The sequence below is a fragment of the Colobus angolensis genome, unplaced genomic scaffold (genome assembly GCF_000951035.1).
Source record: "Colobus angolensis palliatus isolate OR3802 unplaced genomic scaffold, Cang.pa_1.0 Scaffold97, whole genome shotgun sequence".
Taxonomy (NCBI): Eukaryota; Metazoa; Chordata; class Mammalia; order Primates; family Cercopithecidae; genus Colobus; species Colobus angolensis.
The window spans coordinates 5,525,439-5,541,948 of record NW_012123709.1 but is presented as its reverse complement, the minus strand read 5'-3'; the positions used below and the strand labels follow the sequence as shown (position 1 = coordinate 5,541,948).

Below are 16,510 nucleotides of genomic sequence, written 5' to 3'. Positions count from 1 at the left end.
CGAAACTTTGATTTGTTAAGGGAAAAACTTATCATGTAAAGTTTACTTTTCTTCCTGCATCATCACCATCATCACGTTTATATCTTTATCTTATTTAGGAACCATGGCCTAAAAATAAAATGAATTAAAACTAATTAATTAAAAAAATCACAAATATTAAATCACCAAATAGCTGAACAAAAGCAAATCTCTAGGAATGTTTTTTTAAAAATACTCTGGAGCTTGAAAAAGAACTATTTACATGCTTTCCTGCATTAACAAGAGGGCAGGTAATAATGATGGCTTGTATGACAATATTGTCTTTGTTAGTTTTGCCCCAACAGAACTAAAGATTTCCTGATTACAACTTTGTAATTTAAGTCAACTGTAAAGATTTCTGGGGAAGGGAAACAAAGAAGAGTCTGAGTGCCAGCATTTAAGTGGACTATATTACCTGAGTTTACTCTTCAGCATGGGACACTGTAAATAAGAGGGGCTCCTACGTCTACAGCCCATGCTAGGTCACGACCTGAACTCACTGTACTGGTATAAAAGAGAAAGTTGTGCTGGAGTCTCCAATTTACATGCTTCTCTGCTTCACCTTCAGGATCCTATAATCACATAGGGCCTTACAATGAAGTGTTCACTCTGTACTGTAGCTCATTGTCATGATTTTTAAACAGTTGCTTTTTTATTATAATGAACCAATTATGAGCCAGTCACTCAAGTAGTCATTAACAATAGATTTTTTAATTGCATTTTTAATGAATTTTATTTTGGATAAAAGCCCTTAAAAGTACCTATGGCAAAGGGTAATCATACATTGAATTAACAGCAAAATCTGTTTAATAATGACTTGTCTTTTATTTACTACAACAAAATAAATTCTAGTGAGAGTGTTAAAAAATATGACAGTGTCAGAGAAAAAAAAAGGTTGGGGGTGGAAGAAACTTGTATCCTACACTGCTAAAATAATTTAAATGAAAGCATATCTTTTTTGCATTTAGTCATCTTGTTTTTCTTAATTTTAAAGTACAAACAAAATACTTTCTTATGAACATAAACTTTGATCTATATTTAGAAAATAATCAGACACTAATATTTGATCTATAAGCTATTAATGATGTTAAATATAATTATAAAACAAGCTAACCTGAAAAGAGAAAACACACAAATTTAACACATTAATTCTAAAGATGAATACACAATGTTAAAAGTATTTTTTAGGCAAAATACTATAATACAAAATTTTCATTTCTCTCACAATAACTTCTATGTATGAATAGAAATGTCCTTGCTGAAAATAAACAGTAATTTTAATGAAAATCTGAATGAGTATAGTTGTGATTAGTCAGATATATAAATGTATCTTTTTTAGTTGACTGTTGAGACCTCAATACTTATAAGTGCAGGTTTGAATTTTAACAGAGTATGTGAATATTTCCAGTGACAGTGAAATAAAAATTAACATTAAAATATACCCCATAAACAATTTTTGACAAAATTTCAAAGTAAAAAGAACAAACTAAATTAAAACATGTATCTCTTAATACAGTACAATTCTGAATTGCCTAAATTAATTTGCTACTATTAAATCATAAGTAAGAGCTCGCTATCCAGTGTGATTTAATAAATCATTAATTAGAAATATTAAAGAATGCACACTGACACTAGAAAAATTCTCTCTGGAGGTTAGACTGTCATACTCTGGTTGGGTTTTCAACTCTTTAATCTGTTAAAATCACTCATTCATGCAAAGATAAAATTTATATACGTATATATTCATACAAATACATATACAACTCATATATATACACCTATATATACATATACATGTATATGTATGTGTGTGAGCAAGGCTATTTCTAGAAAATTGTCAGTATACACTCTGATTTTGTTAAGAGAAAAAACTTTTTTGAATGTTCCAGGCTTTTAAACCCTCGTATTTTCTGCCTCAAGAATGGGCTGACTGAAAGTAAGAGACTCGGCAGGAGGACTGTGCAGCCCCTGGTTAATTAATCTGCCGGCTGAATGACAGCGTGCCTAGGGGCATGGTGCTGGCATCCCACACCAGGTCCCAGTGTGCTTTAAGCCTTGGATAGCTACATTCTGCACACCAAGACTTTGCCCAACAAATAGCAGAAAGGCCTTCAGAGCCTTCCTTCTTCTGCCTGAGACATTCCATTTAATTAATGTAATCCCTTTTTATCTTAAAGTTTTAATAAATTTTGATGCAGAGGCATAATAAACACATCTATGCCCCCGAAAGGAGTAACCAGTTGCTCTAATGATTTTCTTATATATCCAAAAGGCTTCTTTACGAGGCACAAAGAAAAGGAATGCAAAACATGTTACAACATGTTCAGAAATTCTCAAACATGCTACTTGATCTATTCAAAACACCATATTTGTACAACCTGATATTTAATGAATCTGGCAATTTCCATTTCACTGGGCTTAAAGTTTTTTACATCATAAAAATACAAATCATATGCCTATCCCAAAACACTTTAAAAATTACTAATACCTAATCTTGAGCAAGGTAAGGCTATTTTTTAGCAATAGGATACACATGACATTCTCCTAATCCCTTTTACTGCCAGAACAAAACATCTTTCAAATCAAGATGAAATCGCTAAATCCTGAATGTTAATATCATTCTGAGAAAAATAATACCTTATGACTAGAAAAGACCATCCCTTTAGGGAGAAATATTGTGTTAAAGTAGATTATTCTTTTAGGAGTGTAATAGCATGGCTTCTACCTAGTCCCAGATGGAAAATCAAAATCTGCATTTAAATGGAAATATTTTTAAACATATAGGACAATAGGCTAAAAACCATAAGGAGTATCTACTTCCTTTCATGTTAAAAATTCAAAACCCCATGTGAGAACTTTTAGGGAAGGCTTTGGCTTTCAGATTTTGTTTGTATGTTTGTTTCATTTTTATGAAGAGCTTGCAACACAATACAATTTCACAGTTTTGTGATTAACACATAGTATTTGTGCCTATTATACCAAATTCACAAGTCAGATAAAGCTGGGCTGTACAATTTTTACTATGACAAGAAACAGATTTATGATTTAGGTTTAGGTAGAGTTAAGAATGAGTCCTCTATTTTCTTCCTATTTTTAACCATCCTGTTTTATATGTAATTCTTACAAGGCAATAGCAGTTTGTCGAAATAAAATAAAATCTGAATTTCTTCAGCATTGACTCAAATCACCACTACGGTTAGAGAAAAAAGAAAGCAAAATGCTCGGCAATATTATAACTACTGCTCTTTGCGACCTGAAAGATTATTTTCAGTTCTTCAATAGTTGGAGCAATTTTCTTAAATCCTGAAGGAGCCTGACAGCACTGCACATTTCTTAATGCTTGCATTTACTTTTACATTATAAAACAATAAAACAGCAGGATAATGTTCATGCAGTTTAGAGACTTGTAACATTAACACAAATAATTCTACTGTATTATGGCAAAACATAAGCTTTTTAAACGTAGGCTGACTAAAGAAAGGGCAATCTATATTTATTGAAAGTACATAGACAAATAAGATTGGAAATATAACTTAAATGTTGTACCTAGATTTAAAATAACGTTTGAAAAAACAAAATCTATGCTGAATATTTTTTTGTCCTAAATTAAAATACAATTAATTTTCAAGCATAGTGCTTACAAGCAAGGGGAAAGCCTTCTCACTTATCTTTCTTTGGAGTATGTGACTTCTTTTGCTACCTCAGGAACCAGCCACATTAGTTAATTTAATCATTTTTCCTCAATAGTGTTGTAAACCAAGAAACTTTACAACTATCAGCTTTAAAGATTCAGGTAGCTGGGCATGGAGGCTCATCCCTATGGTCCCAGCACTTTGGGATGCCAAGGCAGGAGGACTGCTTGAGGCCACAAGTTTGAGACCAGCCTGAGCAACACAGCATGACCCTCTCTCTACAAAAAACAAAAAAAATGAGCTAAGAGTCGCTGTGTGTGCCTGTAGTACCAGCTACTCAGGACGCTGTGTTGGGAGGATCTGAGCTCAGGAGGCTGAGGCTGCAGTGAACCATGATGGTGCCACTGCACTCCAGCCTAGGTAACAGAAGGAAATCCTGACTCTACAAAAAAACAAAACAAAAACAAAAAACAGGTGTTTTGACGATTGTCACATTTGACTATTGTATTACAAATAATGGGCCAGCCTGCAGAACTTGGTCGCATCATCTCCTTTCTGAAACCAGCCCACCTTCCAATCACTACGCAGGTTCTGACATACATCTTTATTGCTGGAAGCTCTGTCCATTTTTGTACAGGAAATTGTGGGTCTCTTTATTTTAAAGACATCTTGTTTAAAAGCATAACTGGAACAACTGCATATGTATCAGGTAATTTTCTTACATTCAGTAAGTAATTTATTTCAACTCAGTTGTCCGTGATTCTTCTAGTGGTAACCATAGGGATGAGAAAGGATAAAAGCATTTCAGTGCAGTAACCTGTTTCTCAGATTCATCCTAGGTACTCCATCCGTGCTCCTAATTCCCCACTCTTCACCTTCAACTCCAAAATTCCTAGCAGAAAATTTTTTCAACCATCAGTTGGAGATAATATACGATAAAATTAAATCACCAAAAACCCTGATACATGTCATCATTAGTATACACTAAGTAGCAAACTAAATTAGGGAAGCTGTATGTGAGACCATCACAGAAGATCCCAAACTCACAAATCTTTTAAACTCTTATGGCTTAAAATTGCCTAAATCAAAGAAAAGTGAGGAAACATGGCAAATTAGGTTTTGAAAGAAAATATACATCCCATCCTTGTAGATACTGGACTCAGAGCTAATGTATGAAGAATCCCAAATATTCCTGTTCTAAATAAATGATACTCTTTTTTGCAGGCAACCAGAGTCTAAAACCTGACTGCTCAAAGTGCAGACTCAGACCAGCAGCCTCAGCATCACCTGGGTACTTGTTAGAAAAATCTCAGGCTCCATCCAGACCAACTAAATCAGAACCCAAATTTTTAGTAAGATCCCCAAATGATCTGTCTGCACATTCAAGTTTAAGACTTTCTAATCTCAGAGTTTATCTGGTTTCACAGCTTATTTTTCACAAAGAGACATAAAACAGTGAAGGGACAGAACAACCAGTGCTCATAAAAAGACATAAATATTACAGATGACCATAATCTAATGAAAGAGGGGAAAAAAGAGAAAATTTAACTTAAGCGTTTAAATTGGATCTAGATCTCTGTCTGTAACCTTTGTTTTTAACACCTGAAAATTCATTTGTGTGTGTATGTACATGCATACACACGTGAGAGATGAAAGAGAAAAAGGAGAGGAAAAAAGTAGAATGTGAATGAGAGGAAAAAGAATAGGGGGAGAATTGAACCATGAAAACTGTACACAGTGTGAATATGTGTATGTGCTTATAGCTGAAAAGTAGAAAAAACAATGTAGCTTGGAAAAGAGCAGCAGTACCCCTCTCAACAACACTCACACACACTCCTACTTATCCCCATACTCAAGTCAGTGTAATAGCAGCGTTTTCATATCACCGACGAGAAACGACCAAGAGATTGCCATTAAAAAAAAAAAAGTGTCACAGAAGGAAATATTCCCTAACTTCATCAAAAGTATGAACAAAAATAGAGAGAATTAGGTCTAAGACACTAAAATGACCAAAAGAGAAAGGTATTACAATTCCAAGATGGTGATACATTATTTTGCAAAGTCTAAATAATGATTTAGTAATAATGACCACAAAATAAACATTATTTTATTCTCACAAATGAGCTATTATAATATTTAATCCAGTAACTAGGTTTAAAATAGTAGCACTATAGTTTTGTTTTGTTTTTAATGCCATAATAGAAATTGTCAACATTAATAATAAAAGTTCATAAAAAACAGGAAGCATAAAGTATTTTCTATGGGATATTTAGTGAACATAAAGTATTTTCTATGGGATATTAATGGGATAAAGTAGTGTTTTAAACCTGCAGTAATAATTTGTACAAAGTGATATATACCTAAAATCTTACATGTTTGATATAAAAAATATGCCCAAAATGATTAAACTACTTTTACTAAGCCAATATTCTACCACCATTGATTTACTCCGAGAAAATCAGAAATCATTTTTAAATGCTGTCAAACTCAATGATGCCAACAGAAAATAAGTCAGTTGATACCCAGGAGCAGAAGAGTGTGGCTAGTTGGAAAACAGAACCTAGTAGAAAAAATAAGTTAAAATTAGCATCACATCTGTAACTGTTTAAAAAATAACATCTATGCATGTCTCTACCTATATCTGTGCTCATCCACATAGCACATTTTTAGTATAAAGTGTACGAAAAGCTAGCACACGAGGCCACTGGTCATCGATCTACTTTAGCTCCTTTAAATCCCTGGAAACTGACTTCTCACAATAAGGGGAAAAAGTCACCTTATGCCTTGTCTTACATGACTGAATTGCCCTAACACATATCTCTTTGGTTTTGTTTCAAGAATAAAATGTACTCAAAAGATGGGCAGAATGCTACTTCCACCTTGAGTTCACCAAATGCCAAGAATTGTAAAAACAATTTCAAGTTAAGGTTTCAGATACATTAAACAAAGAACTTGAATTTTAAAATATAAATAATGAATTCACAAGCAGGTGTATCATTTATAGAAATCAACTAGGCAATATGTTTCAATGGCCTTAAAAATAATCATATACTTTGATCCATTAATTCCGCATCTGAAAATGCATCCCAAGGAATTAATTTTTAAAAATGTAGATAATAATTTATGGATCACATCAAAGGGCTATTATTTATAGTTAAAATTAGGTTCTACCTAATTTACAAAATTAGAGAATCATTAAAATTATTATACAGACACATGACAGAATATTAAGTAGCCATTAAATTATCTTACTGAAGAGATTTTAATGGCAAAGAAAAATGTTTCTGGTATTTTAAGTTTAAAAAAAGGAATGTACAAGTACAGAAATACCACACACAGGTGTGTGCATCTATGTATGTGCATCTATGTATGTGTGTGCATCTATGTATGTGCATGCACAAAACTATGTCAAAATGTTAACTTGAAATGGTTGAACTTTGAGCATCGTCATATTTTTACACTTTTGTGTATTTTTTTAATTTAAAACATAATTCTTCTAAGTATCGAAGAAAATTAACAGAGAATTTAGACAAGAAAAACAAGGCGGGAAGAACATGGGTGAGTATCCTGCAAGGTTACAAAGACACAATTCCACTGAATAAAGAAAGCATGTGCACCAAAAGAGGAGTACTAAAAACCTAGTTCCAGAAGAAAGATGCTCTTTCTTCCAACTATCTAAGAGGTAGAAGACAGATGAACATCAAAAATTAAAATGAAATAATGTAGAGAAGTCAGATCTATCATAGTAACTAGAAAGCAAAAAGGATATCATCTAATGCCAATGTTATTTTTACTATGCAAAAATATCAAATAATTGTAGTAAATAAGAAAATAAATTACAACACCACTTAGTCTTGGGAGGCTTATTCCAAATCTTGAGTTAATATAAGGAAAGAAATTGGTTACTTTATCAAACCATAAAAAAACAAACTTTATAGATCCTAACTTTATTTTCTACAAAGCTAACAGGTACACAGACTACTTTTTTCTCCTCCTAAACATAATTAAACATATCTTTAACATGTCCAGATAATGAACATTATAACACTCAAATATGTATATGATTGACAAGCTAAAAACCTTTTTATAAAACAATATTTTAACTATTATGTTAATAAGTAATTTATAACATACATTTTTCCCTTAAATTTTCATAAAAGTCTTTTTCTTGGTTGCTAATGCTTCATCATCATTTCCATTTCTGACTGCTTGACTGATCAATTGATTCTAAGTCAATAACAACACGGAGTAAAGGGTTGGAAACTTTATAGTCATACTAAATTTGTTATATAAAACCAGGAATTCAGCTAATAGCTGCGATTTGCTTACACAGTAGGGTCTCAGTAATTCTCAACCACAAAGAAGAAAGCATTAATATAAGTTTGGCATCTTATGACTATGTAAATAAAATCTTATAACTATGTAGAATCCTCACAAACTAAGTTAGTTTTACCTATTATATAACACCGTTGTATTTAAAATATTTGCAAGTAACAGTTTGAGAAGATGTATTATGCAAAATAGCATAAAGGAGCCATTTAAAGCTAAAGACAAAATTTCTACATAAGTATAAATGCTCCAGAACATCTGAAAATAAGTCCCTTGATATTAGCCTAAAATTAAACTTAATGGAATGTTACCTAATCTTTGATAGAACCTAGTCAATGACAGCCCTAAAGAATATCTGATAAATAAGATGCTTCCTTAAATAAGGAGAGATGTCTCGCTTTCCAAAGCAATTAATTTAAAAGAAGAAAGTAAACAGTATCTAATCCATGACCTCAGGATACATTGAATTGGAAGTTTGATTTAATTTTAGTTCTGAATCATATGACTTCACTGTGGCAAATACCATATAGTGTTACTTTGGTGGAAGCACTAAAAACCTATGTTCATATGTAATTATCTGCTCTCTATTGGGGAAGACCGGGGAGAGAAACTTACCTCTGAAAAAATCCTATAAACTCTAACCCTGAAGTGATAAAACTGACAAATTATTTCAAGATATTAAATAACCTTAAAATAATTTAAATATAAGCTAAATGAAGAATTATATATAAGTTCCCAACAGGCCCAGACAGAGCAATACTGAGCCTTCAAGAAGACAGCATTCTGTGGAGAAACTTAGTAACACTGGCCAGACAAAGAAGGACAGACGCCAAGTCATGAACAAATAAGAAAAATATAGGGAATGCAGAATATTTTTAGAAGAGCAAAGAATTCATCACAAATAATTATGACTAATACATAGCAGTAATTTCCTGCCTTAAAACTCAGTGCTAAGTCTTTAAGACAGGCACTGTGCTTTAATCAACTACATCTGTTGCCTTAATCAGCCAGATCTTTAGCACTTAGAAAAATGCCTGAAACACACTAAGGTTTAAAAAAAAAAAAAGGTTAATGTATCTTAACATTCTACAACTTATACAGCACGTGTAAACATTATAAATAATAGTTATGTATTATAGTACGTGACTTCTTTTCCTCTCTTTCATTCATCATTTTATTGACACTCAAAGGAAAAAGCATATAGAACAAAATCATCTGAAAAAGTTCATAGGGGCTGGGTATGGTGGGTCACACCTGTAATCCCAGAACTTTGGGAGGCTGTGGTGGGAGGACTGCTTGAGGCCAGGGGTTCGTGACCAGCCTGAGTAACATAGCAAGAGGCCCATCTTTATGAAAATACAAAAAATAAAATAAATTAGCCAGGTGTGGTGGCACTCACCTGTAGTTCCAGCTACTCAAGAAGCTGAAGGCGGAAGATCCTTTGAGCTCAGCGTTTTGAGGCTGCAGAGAATTATGACTGTAACACTGCACAACAAAGTGAGACCTTGTTTTCTCACACAAACTTTTCAAATTCTTGGTGATACATCTATTTTGTGCCCACAAAACTTTCCTAGTTAAGAAGTTTTTAATAGGTGGTCACTCAAAAGACCCTTTAGAAAAATTAAGCCCTGGAAAATATTCAATTAATTCTTACCTCGCATCAAGCTAAAGCAAAGCCCAAAGCAGACGTACTGAAATGCACAAGCTCATATTCATCAATGCCAAAGGAGCTGATATATTAAGTACTAAAAAGACAATTAAAGACAAAACAAGGAGTAGCAGAATTTCCACCACACAATACTCCTAAAGAGACAGAAGAGCACAGCTAAGTTCACTAAGAACCAGATCAACAGATAAACCATGACAGATAACAATTATCTTATTAAGTTAGTTAAATATCAGCAATGCTCTATGGCCCTAATGAAAGAGAAAGTGTTTTTCTAGTGACAAATAAGTATGTAACAGTTAATATTTATTGATGCTTCCTGTATGATCTATTCTCCATGGATTATCCCATTAAATGCTCATAATGACCCTATGATGTAGGTACTACTACTAGTCTTACTTTACAAATATGAAAGCCAAGGTATAGAGAAGTTAACTAAACTAAGATCATAACATGCAGTGGAACCCAGAACAAAGCTGAGTCCAACCCTAGAGTCCCCACTTATCCCTCAGAGGCAAAAAACCCATCGACATTTCTTGGTAAACACAATATTGGTTTTCTAAACTTTATTTAATTATGAATATATCATTGGTCATCATTAAAGGATAAAAACATACAGTGTAACAGGTTTTCAACCACTTTGTTGGTCTCCAGGCAATCACTTTTGGTCTCACTCACTCACATGCCACATAGTAACCCTAATCACAACTTAGTGACGGAGTTGAAGAGGAAATAGCAAGGAGCTGTTCCTAATATACTCCTAGGAGGTTCTGCCTCACCTTGAGAATTCCAGAGCATACGTACCTACACCTTTATTTGTAAGCAGTACTACTTCTGACTTCACCCAAATTTTGCTTATGGTTCCAACAGATTTTTTTAAATGTATATTATTCAAGGATTTTGCCACACATTTCTTTCATACAAGACTCACATGAAAAAATATGCAGACATCATCACATACGTCATATCAACTCATAATAAAGAAAACTGAATTAATAAAATACAATAGCATGCTATTTTTTTCAGGTTTAATCTGTTTCATTCAGCAGCAGTAATGATAGCTCATATTCCAGCACCTTGGAAAAATTTAAAGAAGGATTTTTTTTAGAGGACTGCTAATAAAATTATCATTGACATTTTAATTAAAAAAAGAAATGTATGTAGAATAAACAGGACGCTTCCTGGAACAGTCTGCAGTGGCTGCTCCATTGCTTCTTTGTACAGTCTTGGTAAATTATGCAGGCTCTCAGTAGATAGAGCAGCTGTATTTCACTGTCTTCAGTAATGTAATCTACATTTATCACTATTTTAATTAAGTGGATTCTTAATTTGGTACTCTCATTGCAAAGAAAAAATACCTTATTCAATTTTTTTCTTTGGTGGACAGCATCTTGCCAGTCTTCTAAGCCAGAATGTAATTTTAAATATATTCCTTACAGTAACTGGTCATTATTTTCAGAGGAACTACCATATTTGGTTACTAAGAATTTGTTCCTTTTCAAGCTTAAAACATTGGTTCCTTCTTTATAGTGATAAAAAGATAATTTTACAATTCTTAGTTTTAACCCAAGTGATATACAAAAAACTATAGGTGGTTTATTATAATATGACATTCAAGATTACTCAAAAGCAAGACAAAACATAAATAAGAACTTTACAAGAAAAACAATAATTTACTGAATATTGAGAACATTCAATTCCAAAGTTCTTTGTGTAAGATTATTTTTATCATCAGGTCATTTGAAGTGTCTAAATCTAAACCAACCATTGTGGAATATAACAGCTTTTAATCATACTGAAGACACGTTCCAAATATTTCTCATTCATTTCCCATAATTATTTGCAATTATAACAATGTTTTACTTTAAAAAAATTAAATTGATGAATTATGCCAGAAGTATGTTTGTTTTAATTGGTTCACAGAGAAACAATTACTTTACTATTAGATGGCTTCATAAAGCTGCATTTTTATGCATGAGGTGTCTGAAATCAACAAGGGAAGGCCTGGTATTCAAAAAATTCTGTATTCACACATTAATTGAACATCTTTTATGTGCCAGGTACAGAATTAGGCACTATGAATTCAAACCAAAGTAAGACAAAGCCCTTACACAAAACAAAAAGAGTGTGTGTACACACATATACATAAACTGTACAGGACCAAGTGGCTTTTAAACTCTGTTGCTTTGAAAGAGAGGGACTCTAGGTCCCCATCTCCATTTCAACCAGAAAAGCTCCATTTTCATCTATTTTACACACCGGTCTTCTTCGTAACTGCTGGAGAAAACAAAAGCTGTATAGCTAGAAAACACAAATAAGGGCTTTAGACTATTATTACTAAGAACCCAGATAATTGAAAAAGTATCCTAAGTGTCCTAAGTAGTTTCAGATACACTAAAGGGGAAAAATTTTAAATTTCTGTTTTGTTTTGTTTTTTTTTGAGTTTTATCATCAGTTTTCACATGTTGCTAAATATTGGTTTGTGGGTAAATTTCTACTAAAATAAAGATTCCAAATACAGTTTATTTTAAAAGTTTGGGAATGAGGTATGTAGGGAGTTGAAACTGAATGCACAACTCATTATGTTAGTCCACATTACCAAGAAATGCTATCCCAACTTTCAGATTCACATAAATCCAGAAATTGCCAGATAGGACTTTCAAAATCCAAAGTGCATTAAATGTGTTCTAGATTCTATATTAAAACTTCCTCATATAAAACCAAGCCATTTATTTTCCTACTGTGGTTTTGGAAATAAAGTTACCATTTGAGCATCTCTACTAACCTGGCTAATTTAAATATATTATCTCTAACACCTCACAGAAACATCAAAGGATAAGGTGTTTTTAACTCCCATTTTATAGAAGAGAAAGCAGCCACAGGGGTTAAGACGTGTTCAACACTACATAGCGAATCCACGAAGAAACTAGGAGTTGGGCCCATGATCTTTTTATTAAAACACTTTCAGAAGCAAAATAAACTTAATCCATAAAATTTTTCTCTTCTAATCTTATCTAAACATGATGCCTGCTTTTATTATCCATAACTTCACATCTAGTTGTATTTTACAATGAAAAACTTAGCTATCAATGTATACAATCAAAAAGGTAACCAAAAAAGAGAGAAAAGGAAATCTAAAATTTAAATCAATGCTAATGAATGACAAACACTTTAGTCATTGTGTAACTCCCTTGGTTTGAATTTAAATAATGTCATGTATAACGCCTGGTTTACACAATTTAGGAATAAATAGAAGTCAAATTTTAGGCAGCCCACTCAGATTCTAATTAAATAGAAAAAACAAGTACAAAGGAACTAAATTATTTTAAAGAAATACTCCTATCAGAGTTCAACTTCAAAAAGATATTTCATGAACAGACAGTACAGCCTGTAAGATTCCATCTTTCTCAAATTACTCTGATGAACATCTGATAAAACCTGAGATTTACCAAGGGATAAAATGAAGAAGCAGCCAATAATTCTAAATGAAAAGTCAGAATGGTCTTTTGTTCTCTTTGTTTAAAGTAAAGCCACTAGTGAAAAACAAGAATGTCTACTTAGGAAAAAGGGGTCTCTTGTTTGAACAAAAATTAAATTTAAATGTCCTCCTTCTTACCTGAACATTTGAAATCATCTACATCTGTCTAATGTTCACTAAAAGACTATAGAGGGCACTGTTGCATCAGCTTTGAAGCTTTACAATAGAGGCTGAGAAAAAGAAAACTGTCTATAATGTGCAATTTCTCTAAAGGGTCAAATGCATGGAAATCTACTAAGCCTGATATAAAGGGGAAAAAACTAAAATGTATGTTTTTCTAAAATAGGCCGGACTTCAATGGGGGAAAAAACTTAACAAAAACAACTGTCAAATAGAGAAGACTGCACTGCACACACATTTTGCATTTCCCTTTGTAGTGCTTTCATGAGAAAGGTAACTAATCATAGCACCTCCTTATCCACTGGAAACAGCACCCCATTGCAGAATCCTCTTTACAATCAATAGGAAACTGAATGTGGCACCTCATGCAATCCTTCCATAATTCTATCAACAGAAAGAATGCAGCCTGTTTGCATACTTTTGTCTAAAAGGCCAATTCCATTTGTCCCTTCTTGGATAAAATGACAGCTACAGATCAATCACTCTCACATGAAAGTAAACATGGTACAAAAAAAAAAAAAAAAGCAAAGAAGAATCAAAACTGAAATCCTTGCCTATTCTAAGCATAATTTTATTACACATAAAAACTCAAAGCAAAATAGAAAAACCAAGTTTTTCCTCATAGACATGCATTTTGTGCTATTATACAATAGTATCAGAATGTAAAATACATAAGTTACATCAAATAATAGTCACGAATCTTACCTTTACATATGGACAGCACTTAATTAAGTTCCATATATTTTCTATTATCTCACATCATTCCTGTTACAATTTTTTGAAATTAAATCCAATTAAGTAGTGTCAAAGGTTCTTTTAATAAATATATACAATAAGAGTAGTATACACAGCATAAAGCTTCTTATTATACTACCACTTAATTTTTTTCCACTAAAAATAATGCAAAAGTAAAAGGGAGTTAAATTATCTCATTTTGGTAATTTGAAAATAATGTCTTGAATTGCTGAACCTCTGTAGAAACATGGACATTAGCTGTGAGAATTATAATATCATGATCAAACCAAGCAGAATATGTACAATGAAAAAAAAAGATCCTCCATTAATGCATATCTAATCACACCACCATATCACATATTAGATAAATCCGCATTAATACAGGTACCATAATAAAACTACGGCCTCTAATAAAGAAACCCAAATTCCCTGGAAAAACAGTATGCAACTCATTTTGTCACTCTCAAAATTCCAGAGAGATTAGCACCTTCTCTGAAATCAAAGTGCAGAACTGTGAAAGTGTTAAAAATTCTCCAGTAATATGTCAACCTACTCATAAATCAAAAGGAGGGGAAGGGGCTTTAGATGGTATGTAGATTTCATTTTATTACAAAAGCTCCAGCTTAACGAGTTATTTTCAGCCAATAAAAGTCAAAAAGTAAAGCATTGTTAAACTGGCTGGTACTGACTCTGAGGCTTTACTTCTTAACTGAAATGCTACTTGAGTATTGCTCCCTTAAATTATTAATTTATGAGTTTTGCTTAGTCTCCTAAGGCAAGGCAGTTCTAGTTCTAGGTATGTTGAATGCATGTAAATAAACAGAAAGCTTTTATAATGGTCCTGTAATTCACTAAACATAATCAACAACCCTTTTTAATGAATGTTGAATGTACAATCCTATGAACCAACTTTATATAAATAGACTGTATCATTTAAAGAATCTGTAAGATCCTATAGGAAGTAAATGAACAAATTCAGAAAAATTAAACATAGGCTGATTACTTTTCATTGATCTAACAAAATTAATGCTTACAACAGAATCAAAGTGCTGATGGGACTATGAAGAGTTGTGTCCACTTTTGAAGAAATCTAAGAGAAAGTGTCACGAACTGTGAGAAAATGTATTTGTAATATTGCTTTTCATCTACCACAGGATGGCTGCAAAAAAAAAATATTAGGTAATGTATTTTTAATATGCAGGATATTTAACTAGATATTTTAGTTTACTATTGAAAGAGAGCAGCATATTAAAATCAATTTTAGTCAACTTTAATTTATGCAAAGCTTGATTGTGAGCAATAGCTGCTAAAAGGATGCAACATTGTTGATTCATATACAAGCATTTTACTTGACTACATTGGATAATAGCAGTGCTCCTAAAGGAGTATAAAAAGCAAAGTGATTAGCAGTCATTACTGTTAATTAGTGTTCACATTACATTCCTTGGGATGAATCTCCTTTAAGTTGAATACACGGAAAGTTTATTTTTGAAAGTTTGCCAAATCTTGCCTAGGTAAGTACTGAACTAAGCCGTCAACTACCAGCAAGCAGAATGAAAAACAGGGACGGATCAGCATCCAATTAGTACGTCTAAGTTTTTAAACAGGAAAAGGGTTGAGGGGAATGAGTAAAACTGGAAACTCATACTTCATATTTTGCAATCTCACTGATAAAAGGAGGAAATGTGTGTTTATCAAACTTGCTGTGAGTGCACAGTTCATTTGGAGTCCTGTAAACAATCGCCTGGCTGCCCACTTCCAAATGCATGTGAAAATCTTGGAGATTCACAGCATCATATTCAGCAAGCAAGGTCACTCTAGTGATGCCCTGGAAATGGGAAATTAGGAAAACGTGGCAATCAGAGGTTTAGGATTGACCAGAAAAAGCCCTGGGGCTGGATTACCATCTTTCACCACCAGTCAGACTGTCTCTGCTTATTCAGTATTAATACAACAGGACTGCAAGTGAATGAAAATAACTCTATGTACCTAACTGTGACACTGGCTTTCTTGTTTAGAAAACGATAGATATGTGTCACAGCAATAAAATAAAATAAAATAATCTCTCACATACAAGCTTTCAAGAACCAACTCTGAAAGAAAAACACGCTCCTCATGAACCTTCAAAAAGGACCTGGGGAATGGCTGACATCCTGTTGATTTGATAATCAATAGGAAACATTTCTTTTCCCCCAATATCATTCAGTGCATTTTTAAGTAGATACCAAATATTCAACACGGAAACTTCAAAAGCAATATATCCTCATTAGAGAAAAACACCAACGAGCTAAATGAGCAAAAATTACACTCTTAATTCTGCCCACAGACCTAAAATATATCCTACAGATATTTTTCTATGCATGTACTTACACAAATGCATTGCAGAAAAATGTTATTATAGCATGCAGAGTATTCCCTAATCTGTTTCCTTCTCTTAAGAATATATACAGACATATTTCTGCAAGTTCATTT

At 32.9% G+C, this 16,510-nt stretch overlaps 1 protein-coding gene across 2 annotated transcripts in view; it reads right to left on the bottom strand.

Moving 5' to 3' along the window:
• The window catches only part of DPH6 (diphthamine biosynthesis 6), a 181,409-nt gene that overhangs the window by 140,499 nt on the left and 24,400 nt on the right, over positions 1–16,510 (bottom strand). The window contains exon 4 of one of the 2 annotated variants that reach the window (XM_011932671.1): positions 13,857–15,866. The exons of the other annotated variant lie outside the window; for it this stretch is intronic. Coding sequence (XP_011788061.1) covers positions 15,681–15,866 — 186 coding nt within the window. The 3' untranslated portion in view covers positions 13,857–15,680. Of the gene's footprint in view, positions 1–13,856; positions 15,867–16,510 lie in introns of those variants that run through there. 2 annotated transcript variants of the gene reach the window in all.